Source organism: Aquarana catesbeiana, linkage group LG05 (assembly GCF_042186555.1).
Source record: "Aquarana catesbeiana isolate 2022-GZ linkage group LG05, ASM4218655v1, whole genome shotgun sequence".
Lineage (NCBI taxonomy): Eukaryota > Metazoa > Chordata > Amphibia > Anura > Ranidae > Aquarana > Aquarana catesbeiana.
The window spans coordinates 106,725,134-106,742,059 of record NC_133328.1 but is presented as its reverse complement, the minus strand read 5'-3'; the positions used below and the strand labels follow the sequence as shown (position 1 = coordinate 106,742,059).

The following is a 16,926-nucleotide window of genomic DNA, read 5'->3' as shown; positions in this document are numbered from 1 at the left end:
CAAAGTAGGGGAGCACTGTACCACTGACCATCAATGTCAAGGGGCCTTCACCACTGGACACCAGTCTAAGGGGACACTTCTCTACTGGCCACCAGTGTAAGAAGGAACTTAATCACTAACCCCCAATGTAGGATTGCCCTTTGCCACTGACTACCAATGTAAGGGGACACTTGGTCACAGGTCACCAATGCAAGGGGACACTTTACCATTTAAAACCAATGTAAGAGGAGCCTTTACTACTGGCAACCAATGTAGAGGGGCACTTCTTCACTGGCCACCAATGTAAGAGAACATTACACTACCGATGAAAGGGAACAATTTACCACTGGCAACCAATGTAAGAGAGGAGTTTTACCTCTGGCCACTAATGTAAGGGAACATTTAAAAGTAATTTCTGTTTCTTACAACACATACAGTCTATGAATAATACCCTCACTTAGTAAGGCTTATATGGCAATTGAATGAGCAAGCATACAGTATTTCTGATTGGCAAATGTAAAATAGCAGAATATGCACATGGTTAAATAATAGGATCAGATCAATGACAACGTTTCCAGAGACTGTCCAACAATTCGAAAAATCTCTGTGTTTAATAAGCAATACTTCTAATTGTTAGGGTCAGCAGTCTATTGTCTCTCGTATATAAGAAAGTGTAATTTCATTTGTAGAATGAAGACAAATTTACAACACCTTATGATTTAAATCTGTAATACTGCTGTTTCCTGATCAATGGTATTCTGTTTTTTGTTTTTTTTTAAATGTTTTAATTAAAGGTTTTCAGAATTTACACAATTAAAAAGCTTTTCATGACTTTGTCATTATACCTGGTGTCATCTGGCCACTTAAATCCCAGATCAGGACAATTGTTGTAATGGTGCTCCAAGGAAGATATAAAAAAAAGCTTCTCTGGCTGCAAAAGTCGTCTCCAATCCAGTGCTGCCCCAAGCGCACACTATCGTTTAACCCAGAAGACTGAGAATATACTGTGAGTGCATAGGGTCACAGACTTGCATACCCCTACATCCTGCACTCACAGTAAAATGATGCAGAGATCGACTTTAATGTCCCCACAACAGCACTACCCTCTGAATCACTGAAGACTGACCATTGCTGAGAGGGCATTCAAAGAGGATGAGGACAGAGGACGACTAGGGCAGAGCTCAGTTGTGGGCTTTAAGCAAATCTCTGCTCATTTTTCTGCCTTGTCCAATTGATTATGGGGCAGAATTTTTGCAACGTGTGTCTGCAGATTTCAGATGTGTATATATTTATCAGTATTTTATCCTTATTGTTTTATGTTCATTTTACTACCATCTTTATGCTTGTTAAACTGATATCAAACTTGTTTTTAGAATGATTGACTTTTAGCCAAACTCTGAAGTCTTGAGGTTTTTCAAATTCTTTTCCCAGGATACAAATTTAATCACGCTGTGTTGCTATTCTTTAGGCCAAAACTCCCTGGCCAGTGTGCCCCCATTAGACGTTTTCTGGGAAAGGAGATGCTCAGAAGATTCAAACATAATTGCTAGTCTTGAGTAAATCACTTATTTAAAGCATAAGTAGTCTCCCTTTTTTATAGTGGTGCAAGTTTGACTCTAACATTTTTGGGACCCCCATCTGTCAGTTCTTATTTTCTTAATTTCAAAAGGCGTTTCTTAATAGAACCCAACTGAAGAAAAATGTGCAGCAGTTTCTAGCAATCTAGGACCCCCCCCCCCCCCAAAAAAAAAAAACTCCTATTTTTGGACCTGACCTAGGTTTAGTACATATCATCTAATTAATGCACATTTATCTGTTAGAATAATGTAAGCTCTTTGAAGAACTGAAGAAGGAAGCTTTAAAGAAAATCTATGGTCACTGTATACATGTTTTATTTTATAATATCAGTTTTTAATTGCAATACAAACAATAGTTACAGTATATACATCCAATCCAATATAAGCTTACAAAAAAAATCTCCTTTCGTGTTGTAAGAGCTGTCTGTCTGCTGGCCATCTATTTTCCACAACTTCTTGTATTCCCTGCATGCTTCGCAGCTTTCCTTTGCTGTTTACTTTAAAGAAAAAATACAGCCTAAGCTCGTTTGGCTGTACTTCTCGTGTGGATCACAGGAGTGCCATTCATTCTGCACTCCTGTGCCCTTTTTTCAGTAGACAGCTGAAGCCCGCTGTTGACTGATGCCACAGAGCCAGTCCAGGCTGGGGCTAGATCGCAACAATAAAGTCAGGATCCACCCTCAAACCATGGACCGACGCGCGGGGGTGGGGGCAGAGAGCAGTGACTGACAGTCACCAGCTCTCTGCTCATGGAGCTCTGAGAACTGAGCGATCAGCGGCCTTTGATTGCTCGGTGCAAAGTCTAAGACCCTGTCAGAGAACGACTGATGCTGCATCCATCTAGGTAAGTGTAATTTTAAAAAGAACAAAGAAAACAAACTCCTCTTTTAATATTCTAAAGACTATATATCCAATGGTACCTTGCCTCCAAGCTGTAATTCCTGTACTGACTGTCTCCTGAAACTCATCCTCCCAGCACCTCTGTAGTACACATGGCAGGCTTTGTACAATGTGTGACACAAAGGTGCCTTTTTACAGAGCATAGTATACATGTCACAGAATTCAAGTAAATGTGTGTGAATCATCACAAAGTACGTTTACTAACTTCAAAGTTGTTCAGATTTATAGGAGTAACCTAGAAATGATTGAAATGCAATGTGGAAATGAAAATACGGTTTTACATTTTCACTAGAGAAACTTTAAATACATGATATTGTAAGGTAACAGAAATTGTTTTCAGAAATTTCTCATTGTCAGTGCACCCAAAAAACCTATTGTACTTTCACTTTCACATTCACTTGTAGCTCCGGGCTCCAGTCGTTCAGAAAATGACTGCCATTTTGAAAGAGACAGAAAGCAGCTACTACCCAACTCTGCAAAACATAATTTCCAATGTAAAAAATGGTAAGTTACAAGTCTTCATTAAATATTCTTACCAAAACCTGCACAAGGTTATGGGAATTTCTGGAAAATAGAATAAAAAACCCTCAATATTGTTGATGCATAAATTATGATTATTAAAAAAGCATTAAAAAAATAGCTAGTAGACAATTACCTGTCCTGGAGTCCAGCGATGTCGGCACCGCAGCTCATGTTTCCATCAGCTGTTGGGTGCTGCTGCGGCCATTGCGGTTAAGGGAACCCGGCACTGTAGCCTTACGGCATCACGCCGGGAACCCTACTGCGCATGCGCTCCGCTCCTCTCTCCTACTGGCTTGGCAACAGGGGGAGGAGGAGGGAGCCCCACGGTGACATCATGGGCCATGTCGCTGACTCCTGGAAGTGGGAACAGGATACCTGTCAAAGACAGGTCCCCCCTCCTGTCCCCCCTCCTCCCCGAAAGGTGCCAATTGTGGCGCCAGAGTGGTAGAGGAGACAAATGAGCAGAAGTTCCACTTTTGGGTGGAACTCCACTTTAAGCAGTTCAACAGTAAACAACATAGGTCCAGTTGAATGTGATTTAAAGCTGGTCATAGGTGGATCAAAATGTGGCCAGTTCAGCAGGGACCAGAAGAATTTTGCTCCATGTGTGGCCATCCTTGCTTGACATAAGTTGTTAAATTGACTTCTCTTGAACGAGAATGTTGGAAAATGTTTATTAATCAGCAGCTGCAGCCACTGATCAGTGTATTCTGGCAGTCCTGCTGACTGGGTTTGATTTACCAAAACTGAGTGCAAAATCTGGTCAATCGGCTTCCTTTTTTTTTGTCAAAGCTTAATCGAACAAGCTAAAGTTGGAAGCTGATTGACTGCCATGCACAGCTGCACCAAATTTTGCACTCTCCGGTTTTAGTAAGTCAACCCCAATGTCTCAGTGGGGAAGATTCCTCCATCTACCTTGCTTGTGTGGATGGAGGAATCAATTCCATTTTTTTTGTTTTACCCGCTGGCTGAAAAAAAAAGAGTCCTCTATGGCCAGCCTAACTTATACTACACCTTTCTTTAATCGTACATGATGGGACACAGAGCCATAGTAATTACTATGTGGGTTATAATGCACCTTCAGGTGCTGGACACTGGCACACCCTATATAGGAAGTTACCTCCCTATATAACCCCTCCCATACCGGGAGCATCTCAGTTTTTTCGCCAGTGTCTAAGGTCTTGGTCACAAGTGAAAATTTGCTGTGCTGAGCTCCACTGGAGCAATCCTTGCTGGGGCTAGCTATGCAGCTGGATCCATTCAAAGTGTCTTTTAGGCCAAATTGAATGGTGCCCGGGCCTCGTATCCAAAGAAATGAGGTTTTGCTTGTAAACGCTTCGGTTTTAGAGAGCTAAACCCCAGGATCCAGTACTTTTGGTATTCAGGCCATAAAGTTTTACTGGCGGGGTGCTATTACAGGTCCAGGATTGTGGGTTAACCAAAGGGTCCCTATTTCCTGTTTGTTTGTTAACGGAACCCAATGTGAAGGGTGAAGATTGGGTTTGTTGGTTTTACCACAGAAAACTCTGCGGCGGGAAAGGTAAGTGGCGTTTTCTAAGGAATCTTTAAATTTTCTTATGAAATGTCTCCTTTAAAGTAAATGTTGTCATGCCTAAGTGTCACCACTGGGCGCTGTATGGAGCACGTACCTTCTCATAATTTGCTCAGAGATCATGCTGTGTCACAGAAGCAGCAGACTTTTTTTCCTCCGGCTAGCAGGCAGACCTCCAGTAAGTTTGGGGGGTTTTGTGTTCCTCCAGACACCCCCACCTGAGCTGAACTCTTCCCCTCTTCATGAGGCTGAGTGTAAGGGAGAACTGAAAACGATCGGCAATGCTGTTTTCTTTTACCGCCCCTACTTGGCGGCGGCTTCCAGGTCTCCTCCACGCCATCCCTCCGTCACAAGCCGATCCCGTCGGATCGGAGGCCCGTGCTTGCGTGGAAAAACTTTTTTATTTTAAAGCGAAAGAAGGGGGGCGCAATGCAAGGTGGGAGCGGGGCTTAGCACAGCGTGGGTATCCTCCAATGCGGGAGTGTGCTTTAGAAATAAAAAACTCCATTTGTGCTAGCTGTAAAATTGTCAGAGACAGAAGAGCAAAGAGGAGCATGAAAGAGGTTTTGGTGACACAGGCATTTCCTATTTGACACATTTACTATTTGCATCAGGCTGAGCATTAATAGCAGCGGCAGTGGCTGACTATTAAAGTCAGAATATAGGGGATGGCGCTGTGTAAAGAACAAAAAGTGTGAATGTGAGTGTTTTAAAGTGACAGGTGCTTTAGTGCGTGATACAATCCTACATGAATAGAAAAAATAAAATAAAATATGAAAAATAAAAAATGTGAATTGACCACAAATCAATAAATATTATAAAGTGATAAATCCTTATTTGAATTGCAAGCAATTATAATCCCATACATTAAGCAAACTCAATGCTTATATTATCTAAATTGTAGAGCATGTGTTAGCAAAATCCACTGAAAAATGCAAAGTGACAAGTGCCAAATCTAAAAAAGTTTGATCGTCAGACCACAGTGCAATACACACAGTATTCATGTAGGATTGTATCATGTAGGATTGTATCACGCACTAAAGCACCTGTCACTTTAAAACACTCACATTCACACTTTTTGTTCTTTACACAGCGCCATCCCCTATATTCTGACTTTAACCTCCTTGGGGTATCACTGAGGTGTTCCCTTCTTACATAGGGGGGCAGCAGTGTTTTAAAAGTCTGAAGCGCGGACCCATTGATAGATTAGTGGCTGACTATTGCTCAAGCAGTGGATGCAATTTCTTCTGGTAGTACCTCTGCTTTGTGCATCGGGCTAAGGTCAGAAGGGGGGATTGAAACACCCCCAAAAAAGAGCGAAAAGGGTCTCCCTCAAGCTCTGGAAAGCCTACTCATTTCTACAAATGGCATCCTCCCCTGAGACAGGGTGGCTGGTCAGAGTGAGCATTGGGGCCATGAAATGTTTGCAACTGTTTTCAACACTGCAGCCCCTGTTTATTTTACTAAAAAGTTCTTTTTTCCTCAGCCATGATAAATTAAAAAAAAAAAAAAAAAAAGTTTAGCGACTTTAATCGCATCCCAGTATGGGTCAAAATGCGACAGGTTCTCTTCCGTTGCCCGGGACCCTCAAACGGAGGAACTAGGGTCGGGAGAAGACGAATTCCCTCAGGGGACCATGGTGTTTCTGATAACTCCTCTTCTGAGGTGTCAAATGCGGGAGAATCAGCTGTTTCAATCTTAAGATTGATGGTGCAATTTCTTGCAGAATGGACCGCTCCACATTTATGTACCCTTAACTGAGTGTTTGGGTTCGCTAAAGCCTCCTCAAGCTGTGCATGCTTTTCCTGTCCATTCATTGTTGGAAAAGCTTTTTTGTATCTGAGGATCACCCAGATAAGCATTATTTTCCCTCCTAAAAAGTTTTCACACTTTATCCTATGGTGGAGGAAATTCACTAAGTAGGGTATACCAGCAATTAACGCTGTTATATCCTCTGTGAATAAGAGTTTGACTTGTCCGGCAGACAATGCTCAAATGCTTAGGGGTCCAATGGTTAAAAAGTTGGGAATTCCTATTAAAAAAAAAAACAACACTTTTTTTCTCTGGCAGATTGAGTGTCTCAGCCTGCGCTGACAGTAATTGCTTAATCGTTGAGAGACCAGTTTAAACAGGTGTTCAAGGTTATCCTGCTCAGCAGGCCCAGGATCTGGCAGCTTTATGTTTGTAATAGTTGCTTTGAGAAATGCTATCCTTCAGGCCTTGCGCCCTTCGCTGAGCACCATGCAGAAGCTCCTGGCTAGTCTTCCTTTTGCGGTGAAACAGCTATTTGGGGATGTTTTGGATAATACATCCAAAGAAATTCTAGTGGAAAAAGTACCCCTTTTGCCATTTAAGAAAAGGAGTAAATGTATTTTCGTTTTTAAAGCTCCTTCTTCTGTGCCAGGGGCATCAGCCTCCAGGCAGTCACGATGGCTTCCGCGGTCAGGTTCAAAAGGTAATCCTCTGGGTTAATCCCAGAGACAAAAGAGGTCTTGGGGGAGGAAACCTACAAGATACTGAAGCCTCCTTATGAGGAGGTGCCCCCTCTCGCTCAGTAGGGGGAATTCTTCTGCAGTTCTCAAGGATCTGGCAGGAAGAGTGTCAAGAATGGGGAACTTCCTCAATAGCTCCAAGGTACAAATTGGATTTGCAAGAGTTCCCGTCTCCTCATTTTCTCAGATCAAACGTTCCTAAGGATCCAGAGAAAAAGGAGTCTTTTAGGGCTGCAACTAACGATTACTTTCATAATCGATTAGTTGGCCGATTGTTGTTTCAATTAATCGGTTAATAACCTTAAAAAAAGTGTGGTGTATAAATTAGTTAATATGTAAAGTTTAAAAAAAGGCAATTTTATTCTTAAATATCTCTATGCAGTGGTAAATATAAATAACCAACTATATGGTTAGGGAGTAAAATCTTTCATCCACTCTGAGAATAATGGACAGAAGAGATATATACTGTATATACTATTAGAGGTTGAATCTGGTAAATACCATCAGTCAGAGATCAAATTTTTTTATTTAAAAGAAAAAAAGTTAGACTGTTTTGCAGATTTTCAAACAGAACTGTAATACATTATGCTGGCCATACAAAAACAATGTCTTCCTTGAAAAAAAAATGTAATTTTAAGAACGTTGGTTCGATTTTCTAATCGTTAGTGGGGTCAAATCGACGTTTGTTCTCAACCACAGTGATGGGAACATTTTAGAAATAGAAAACTTCTTGGTCAAAGGAATTTTCAGACAGTGTATGTGGTTTTCGTTCAGAAATTACATTTGTTTTAAAACAGAATGTTAAAAGAAAGTGAAAATTTCAAACAACATTCTTTCATTCAGCGAATGTACAAAGATTTTTCGTATGAATATTCTCGTCTGAAAATTGATCTGTGTGGCCAGCATAAGGCTCAGTATACACCGATGCAGTTTGCTTTTCTGCAGTGCGTTTTGATTTTTTGTGCACGTGATTTTGCTGCGATTTGCATTTTTGCACTTTTTTTATGCTTTTTTTAATGAAATTGCTGCAAAAACGCATTACATGTTTTTCTGCAGCTTCTCCATTGAAGTATGTTGAACCAAAAAAGCACTGAAAAAAGTCCTTGACCCTTTCCAAATATGCAGCAGCTGAAAAAAAACATAGATGTGAACGTTAAATGAACTGTAGTAAGTTTCTGCAAAAAGCACCAAAATATACATAGGTGTGAACCAGGTCTAAGACGTTTAGTAACATAATGGGGTTCAAAAAAATAAAAAAATAGCCCTTTATAGTACAAAAAGAGCAAATAATCACTACTGTAAGGAGTTCATTTTTTTTACTGTGCAACAGTGAAAGTAATATTTACAGTAGCTATTTTTTGCTCTTTATGTACTCTAAAAGGCTAATTTTAGTTTTTTTAACCTTGTTATGTTGCTGGCCGATTAATCGATTATGAAATTAATCTATTACTATTTTCATAAATCGATTAGTTGTTTCGGCCCTAGAGTCTTTCTCTCAAGCATTGGACCATATTTTGGCAAAAAGTGATCATGGTGGCTCCCATGTAAGAGCAGAGGTTGGGGTTTGGTTAAATCAAAATGGACATTCTGGATCTCAAAAATCTAAATTCAATTCCTGAATATAACCACTCTCTTTTTTCGCATGGAGTCAATCCAATCAGTTATCTCCATCCTACAAGGAGGAGAACTTCTGTCATCAATCGACATCAAAGATGCATACCTCCATATGCCTATTTCCTCACTCACTAGTAATATCTACTTTTCAAGGTGGAAAATCTCCATTTTCAGTGTGTAGCTCTGTTTTCCGATCTAGCTACTGCACCTTGAGTGTTTACAAAGGTTCTGGCCCCTCTTCTGGCCAGATTAAGGGCCCAAGGTATAATGATTATGGTTTACCTGGACGATCGGTTCTTGATAGTCCAGTCGGTAGCCCGCTTAGACCAAAGTATGGTCACCACATTCAACTACCTGGAATATCTAGGTCAGTTTCTCAGCCTAGGAGAAATCTTCTATAAAACCATGAAAAAGGCTAAGATACTTGGGTCTGATCATAGGTACACCCAGAAAAGGGTATTCTTGCCCCAGGCAAAGATCAGCACCATAAAAGAACTGATTTAGGTGGTCGAAGCAAGATGAATTCTTCTATTCAACTTTGCATGAGGTTGTTGGGAAAGATGGTGGGTTCATTTGAGGCCGTTCCTTATACTCAGTTTCATTCAAGACTGCTGCAAAACATTATCCTATCGGCTTGGAACAAAGGGTTCAAGCTCTAGATTCCCTATGTGTCGGACTCCAATGCCTACGGCCACATCACCCTGAAAGCACCTCATCTCATCTGGTCTTGGAGGCTAAGCAGGGTCGGGCCTGGTTAGCACCCAGATGGACCACCTGGAAATACCAGGTATTGTAGGCTGGGTATGCCAGAGCCTCAGTTTATGATTAATATCCAAAAATCTGCAAAGGGGAAAATCCTTCATTCAGTTACCACGGAAGTGGCCCAGATCAGAAATGATCTTGCCCATTATCATTTTAGAAATTCAGGCAGAGCACTTGGTTCTGAGGGCCTGAACGTTCAGTTTACGGTATTGTCCTGCCAGGATTCAATCCTGCCACAGCAATGGCCTATATTAATCACCAAGGGAGCACAAAAAGTTGTGCAACCCAGTGAAAGGTGAATCATATCCTATCTTTGGCAGAAAACAATGTAGTTTTGAGTCGCCAGCAGTTGTTCCCGGGAAAATGGTTCCTTCACCCCGATATCTTCCTGTCAATATGTCAAAGATGGGGAATCCCAAACATACATCTGTTTACTTCCAGGTTCAACAAAGAAATCAACAACTTTGTGTCAAAAACAAAGGATCCGCTAGCATGCAGAAAAGATGCCTTGCTATTCCCGTGGAATCGGTTCTCACTGATTTATGCATTCCCTCCTATTCTGCCTGCGCCCACGACTTATTCGCAGGCTCAATTAGGAAGGGAAGTCGTGATTCTTGTGGCCTCCAGCGGGGCCCAGGAAATCTTGGTATGCAGGGATTGTAAAGATGACAGTAGGGGACCCATGGACCCTACCGCTACGGCCAGACCTTCTTTCGCAAGGTCCGGTATTCCATCCTACTTTACAAACACTAAATTTAACGGTTTGGCTATTGAGACCCACACTCTGCAGAAATGTGGGCTGTCAGGTTCAGTGGTTTCTATCTTGGTTAATGCAAGGGAGCCAGCCTCCATAATTATATATTAGGGAGTCTGGGAAGCATATGTCTCCTGGTGTTTGAGTTTGAGCCAACATCCGTCGGAAAAAATCCTAGGATTTTGTTGTCGGAATGTCCGAACAAAGTCCGACCGTGTGTACGGGGCATAAGTCCTCTGATCTCATGGTGCCCTACTTTTGATGTGTCTCCCTCCTCTCAGTTGGCATTGCTCTGGGACATCCCATAGTAATTACTATGGCTCTGTGTCCCGTGATGTACAATGAAAGAAAATAGGATTTTTATAACAGCTTACCTGTAAAATCCTTTTCTTTTGAAGTACATCACAGGACACAGAGGTCCCGCCCCTCTTTCTAGTATACACGTGTATTGCTTTGCTACAAAACTGAGATGCTCTCGTTATGGGAGGGGTTATATAGGGAGGCAACTTCCTGTTTAGGATGTGCTAGTGTCCAGCACCTGAAAGTGGACTATAACCCACATAGTAATTACTATGGCTCTGTGTCCTGTGATGTACTTCAAAAGAAAAGTATTTTACAGGTAAGCTGTTTTAAAAATCCTATTTTTCTTGTCCTGCAGTGGCCTGTTTTACAATTGCAAACAAAAAATTATTATAACACTATTTATACATAAATAATACACCAAATATGGTACTACAACCCAAACCTTAAAGTGGACCTGAACTCTAAATGTGAATATTTGCTATCCCATGTTAATTGCACCTGAGCAGTTCCCCTCAAATTTTTACATTTTTGTCTGGAGGGTAAAATGGAAGCTTCACAAGCATCAGCTAGGGGGGGGGGGCTTCACTTTATAAAGAGTAAGGTTATGAGTTCTTGATTGCCTATTTTATTGATCGATTGTCCATGTCCAAAAACATTTGTTAAAGGCGAAGATAATAATCTTAACTTGCATTCTGCAAGTAGGGTAATCAGGGTTGTAGTTGACACAGTGATCTCACTCCCTCAGGCCTAGTGGTGGTCTGCTAGGCCCAAGTCCTGTCACAAGGGAGAAAGAAACATGCTCCCCCATACCCATAAGTACTGGATAGTATGGCCAGCTGTGATGGAGGAAGGAGTGGCAGAGGGATCACTAGCAAAGTCAATATAAGGGAATTAGGGCTCTTTGCAGAGATACAGTCACTTTGCCCTGCTTGGGCAAAGTGGCAGTGTCTGTTAAAAGCACAAAATAATAACATGTATTCTCCTGCAACTGTCATTCCATATTTTCATAATAAAAGTGTTCTTTTGCATATACATTAAGCCTGCCAAGGCAGTAGTGAAGAGTGTTGGACAGTGAGCTATACCAACCACCTGCTTGAAAGGATAAGAACACAAATAAAGTGCACTTACCTTTTCACCCACTCCCCAGATTCATACTTAGCTTACCTTCCAGTTGTTCCAGTGGCCTCTGGAGTTATTGTACATCCCTCTAGCAGATTTTCACTGCATTGGCTTCACCTGTACAGTAGCTTCCCATAGGGTTGTAGAAAGCATCCTCCAAGCATCTCCTGTCTTGCAAGATTGTACTATAAAACCCTATAGGAAGGTACTGTGCAGGCACAGCCAGTGAACTGAAGATCTACTAGAGGGATATATACAAACACCGGAGGCCATGGGCATGATTGGGAGGCAGGATCGCCGCGGGGTGTAAACAGCTGGGGAGGTGGAGGAGGGGGTGGCCATTAAAGAAGGATACATGCATGAAATTGCACTTATCCTTTAGCTTTCACCCTTTTAACTTTTCATCAGTTTAGAGCAGTCAGAATAATAAAGCTGATTTTTCATGGATTGCTATATGTTACTTTGTCTTTCACATTGCCTTTTGTCTTACTAAATAAAGGTATGTGTGTGTTTTAATTTTTGTTGAAATAATGTCAATTAAAAGTAATTGAAAAGACTGATTTGTGTCAAACTGTGAAGGAATTGTTAGAAGGTCATTATTCAATTAATGTCTATCTGGAAAATAAAAATACATCTTTATTTTCCTGACATTTGAAGTGACAAAACCTTTTTCCCAGACAGGTTTCCACTGTTGGGTGCTCTGCTATGTAGGCCTTTTGTAATTAGATCCCATCTGGATTAGGCTCTTTGTGGCTTTCAAAAGTTTTGTGTGCCTCCTTTATAGAAAAGAAACATTTTACTGGCACGCCACCATTATTTACTTCATAGCACACATGACTTCCACTTCAGCACTGCTGGGTGCTTCCTTTCTGGTTATTTTACTTGAGTTTTATGACAGATCTTTTTGTCTAAGTGTAGTTTAGGGAACAAAAAGCCTTGAGAAGTGCCATGTTCCAGGATCCAGGCTTAGCATTCCTGCAGAGTCCAGGTAAGGAGCCTGGTAATATGCACCATGTTCTGCCAAACGCTTTCAGATCTCACTGAGGCCACTGTAAGAAATTCTTTTTCTGGCTTTTCATTGTCCAAAAGCTAATACTGTAAAGAAAACTTCTGCTAAACTGGGGAATTCATAAAGGGTGTCACACGGACAAATTTTTTCAGGGTACAGCATAAAAAAATGACGGTGTTTGCACCGGATTCTGCCTGTTACAGACAGGTACATTAATCTGTTGATGCCGTCACTGGTCCGAATGTCCATACTGGGCATTCCTTCCTCAATGCACTCTCTCCCCGGTCACCATGCCTGTAGCACTGACAGGCTCATGGCTGAGAAGTTTTGTACTAGGGTTGGCCAGGGTAGGGTTGGTCCACTAGAGATGGTCTTTATATTCTGCAGGCAGTGGGAGATACAGCTTGAATGAGGCAAGGCATATTTGTGAGCCAAGGGGCGTGCGGCAAAGCTGTAGTATAACCACCCTGAGATTGCAATAACGTGGTGTAAACTCAAGTGGACAGAATATCAACTGGTGGCATCTGAATATGAAGGGAATGATAACAGTATCCTGCCCTCAGTAATCTGTCTATCTGTCTGTTATTAGTGATATATTTGGGGCGGTACCCTGCTCACCAACTCCTTGTTGAGGCTGTAAAGTCTTGTGGTGGAAGGGGCCCCTCTTGAGCCGATCCCAGTATGAAGGTGACTTGACTGACAGGTCAGCTGGACAGGCAGATGCGCTGGTCTCTCAGCGAATAACAGTTGTGCTGGTTAGGCAGCCTCACTGTGAGAACTGTACAAGTAGCGATTCCGACCCCTACAATTTCAGGCCTACTCCTAGGCGCTCTCAAGTGCCTCGTTCCAACAGGTCTGGAATGCTCGGATCCCACAGCACCATTAGAGCACTGGCTTTTTCCAGGTAAGAATAAAAAGTCCTCCAGGCTCCTACTGCCAGTAGGGCCGTTTTTAAGGCAGGGCAAATGGGGCTGCTGCCCTGGGCCCTGTCATTATTGTGGGGCCCAAATACTTGCCAACTATCTCAGTTTAAATTCCCTTGTCCCTTGAGGTTTTAGTCCCGTGCTGTGTCCTGATATCTCAGTGTTTATTTTTGTTACTAATGCTGCCCAGCTCTGCCCTATTGTTGTGCACAGATGACTCACCTGCAGACCCTGTGTTTGTGTAAATATCAGCATTGATATGTAAATAGTGGCGGACCGGCAGCATTCATATGTAAATAGAGGCAGTATTCATATGTATATCATGCCCCCCTGAGGTCATATCCAGTATCACCTATACGGAATGCTGCCCACTGGGGAGATAAAGGGGCATGCTGGAAATTGATCACACCCATCCCTCCCCGAGCACTGCCACTGATCCCAGGAGTCCTAGGATCCCTAGGAGTTTTCTGTCTATTAATGGGTCCCCTCACCTTCCCAGTCCATGGTGCGCAGGCAGTGAGGAGATGATGTGCTGTAACCTCTAGCAACCAACCAGCAGTAATGATGTGCAGTAACCTCTAGTAACCAATCAGTGAGCAGCACTGAGGTACAGTAATCTCTAGCAACCAATCAACAAGCCTAAATCATGTGCTGTAACCTCAAGCAACTAATCAGTGAGCAGTAACGATACTCTGTAAACTCTGGCAACCAATTGCAATCATTGCCTGATCTGATTCAGTAAATAGATTTTGAGTCTAGCTGCTACTTATTGTATGCCTCAAAGCAGGTGGAGAGCAAAACTGCATGGGGGGGGGGCAAGAAAAATTTTGCCCAGGGTCCAATCAATATTAAAGACGGCCCTGACTGCCAGACACAGGCCATTGGTATTTTTAGGTTAGTAAGACTAAAGCGATTCTCAGCTTATAAATGCTTAGATGATACATGGCCCTTAAGAGGGAAATTTGGCCAAAGAGGTTGAAAAATACTGAACTAGAACATGGGCTACTAGAACAACATGTTAAAACTGTGTAGAATGTTTATCATTTTTACTTTTATTCTGCTGGATTGCAATTGAAGTTAGAAATGTTTTTACAGGGGTCCCCGACTTACGAACGCAATAAGGACTGTAGGTTTGTTCGTAAGTGAAATCTGTTCATAAGTCGGAACACTGCTTGTAAGTGTAACTTCCGCCTGTGCAGGGATGTAAGATGTTCCGGCTTCTGCCTGTGCAGGAATGTGGCATGTTCCTGGCGCTTCTGGGGCTCTTCTGGCTATGCAGTATTAAGTACTGCAGTGTGGAATGTGGCAAGATAGCTGCTCGGAGGTATCCAGGACCATCGAGGGAGCACAAGCAGCCGACATTGAGGCCCGTTCGTAATTAGGAGTCGTTCGTAAGTCGGGCGTTCGTAAGTCGGGGACCCCCTGTATTGTTTTATTAAACTCTTGACTGCATAGCATCAAGGCGATTATCACCACTTCTGTCTAGATTGCAGATACCTATTCAAAATGGTAATGGTAACTTTGAATTAAGCATTATGTTATAGATTCGATCTAGACGCTGGTAGTCTCTGGCATAGTATGTCATCTACTTAGTGGACTACTGCAAAGCCCAACTGAATGTTTAGTTTAGATGAGCTAAATACATTCCAGGTGCATTGAAATAAAAAGTATTGCAAAGTTTTATGCCGCGTACACACGATTGGACATTCCGACAACAAAATCCTGGATTTATTTCCAACGGATGTTGGCTCAAACTTGTATTGCATACACATGGTCACACAAATGTTGTTGGAAATTCCGAACGACAAGAATGTGGTGACGTACAACACGTACGACGAGCCGAGAAAAATGAAGTTCAATAGCCAGTGCGGCTCTTCTGCTCGATTCCGAGCACGCGTGAAATTTTGTGCGTCGGAATTGTGCACACGATTGGAATTTCCGACAATGAATTTTGTTGTGGGAAAATTTGAGAACCAGATCTCAAATTTTTATTGTCGGAAATTCCGACAAAAAATGTCCGATGGGGCCTACACAGGGTCGGAATTTCCGACAAAAAAGCTCCCATCGAACATTTTTTGTTGGAAATTCCGATCGTGTGTACACGGCATTACAGTTAATTGCCGGTTCACACTGATGCGATGCCAGACAATGCATGTGATTCGCACTGCATTGCTGTGCAGATCACATGTGATGTCTGTGTGATGCAAATTCAGCCATACAAACTGCCTGAATTTGCATCGCCAAACTCGTGCAGGACCCTTTTTTTGGTCTGCACCAGAATCAAATCGCATGGGTGTTCACACCCATGCAATCTGATTTTGCAAGTCACGCTGCATTTTGCAAACTGATTGTGGGGTGTTGTTAACTTAACATACACTCCGCAATCAGTTCGCATGAACAGGTTTGCAATTTAGATGCAGTGCGGATTTGCAGCGAATTTGCCATGAATTCGCACCGCATCTAGTGTGAACCGAGCCTTAGAAAGAAAATTCTCTCTCCTGCCAGCAAGCTTTAGGGAAGGACCCTCACTTACTGTCTAAGCAATGATCTCTCTGCAAAGGTCCGATATGCCCCCTGCTATATCAATCAAATAGCTCTGCAATCAGTGCAACTCATGCTCCCTGCTGATAGTAAAGCTTTAGCAGTGGGTATGTTGGACCTCTGCAAATAAATCACTGCTTTGACGCTAAGAGAATGGGCCTTCTCTACATAATGCTGGCAGGGGACGGGCTTTTCTTCTATGATGAAAAATTAATAAAGTATATCCTCATATAATGTGTACTTGCCTCAGTCCATAGCACTTAGTGTGGATCCTGCCTGCTTTCTCTTTCTTCTCCTATCTGCATGAGTCCCTTCTCTAACAGTTTTTCTAGATACCAAGCAATCCTTGTTGATGGCTCATTGCCTCCCCCATCACACAGCAGGTGATTGTGAATTTTAGCTGCAAGTTTCCCAATGAGACTGTGTAGAGGGGGTGTGTTCTTTCCCTCCACTCAGGTGTCAGATTACACTCAGCTCTGTGCTGTGCAATGTGTGACATCAGACCTCCCACTGCCTTCTGGAGATCATAAATGTTGTGTAAAATGTGTTAGGCCTCTTTCACACGGGGCAGATCAGTCATGATCCGCCCCGTGAACATCCGCTTGCTCAGCGGGGATAGCTCCGCCGATCCCCGCTGAGCAGGAAGATGACAGGTGCATCGCTGCACACTGTGCAGCGACGGACCTGTCAGAGCGCCGCTCTCCCCTATGGGGGGATCGGATGATGACGGTCCGTAGTGTCCGTCGTCATCCGATCCGATCCGAAAACGGAGGAAAAAGTAGGTTTTTCCTCCGTTACACTTTTCGGATCGGAGCGGGTCGGATGTCAGCGGACATGTCACCGCTGACATCCGACGCTCCATAGGGATGACTGTATGTC

General features: G+C 42.6%; 1 protein-coding gene across 1 annotated transcript in view; it reads left to right on the top strand.

Moving 5' to 3' along the window:
* Positions 1-16,926, top strand: part of DNAH11 (dynein axonemal heavy chain 11) — a 424,128-nt gene that overhangs the window by 48,951 nt on the left and 358,251 nt on the right. The window contains exon 6 of the mRNA XM_073630040.1: positions 2,861-2,960. Coding sequence (XP_073486141.1) covers positions 2,861-2,960 — 100 coding nt within the window. The remainder of the gene's footprint in view (positions 1-2,860; positions 2,961-16,926) is intronic.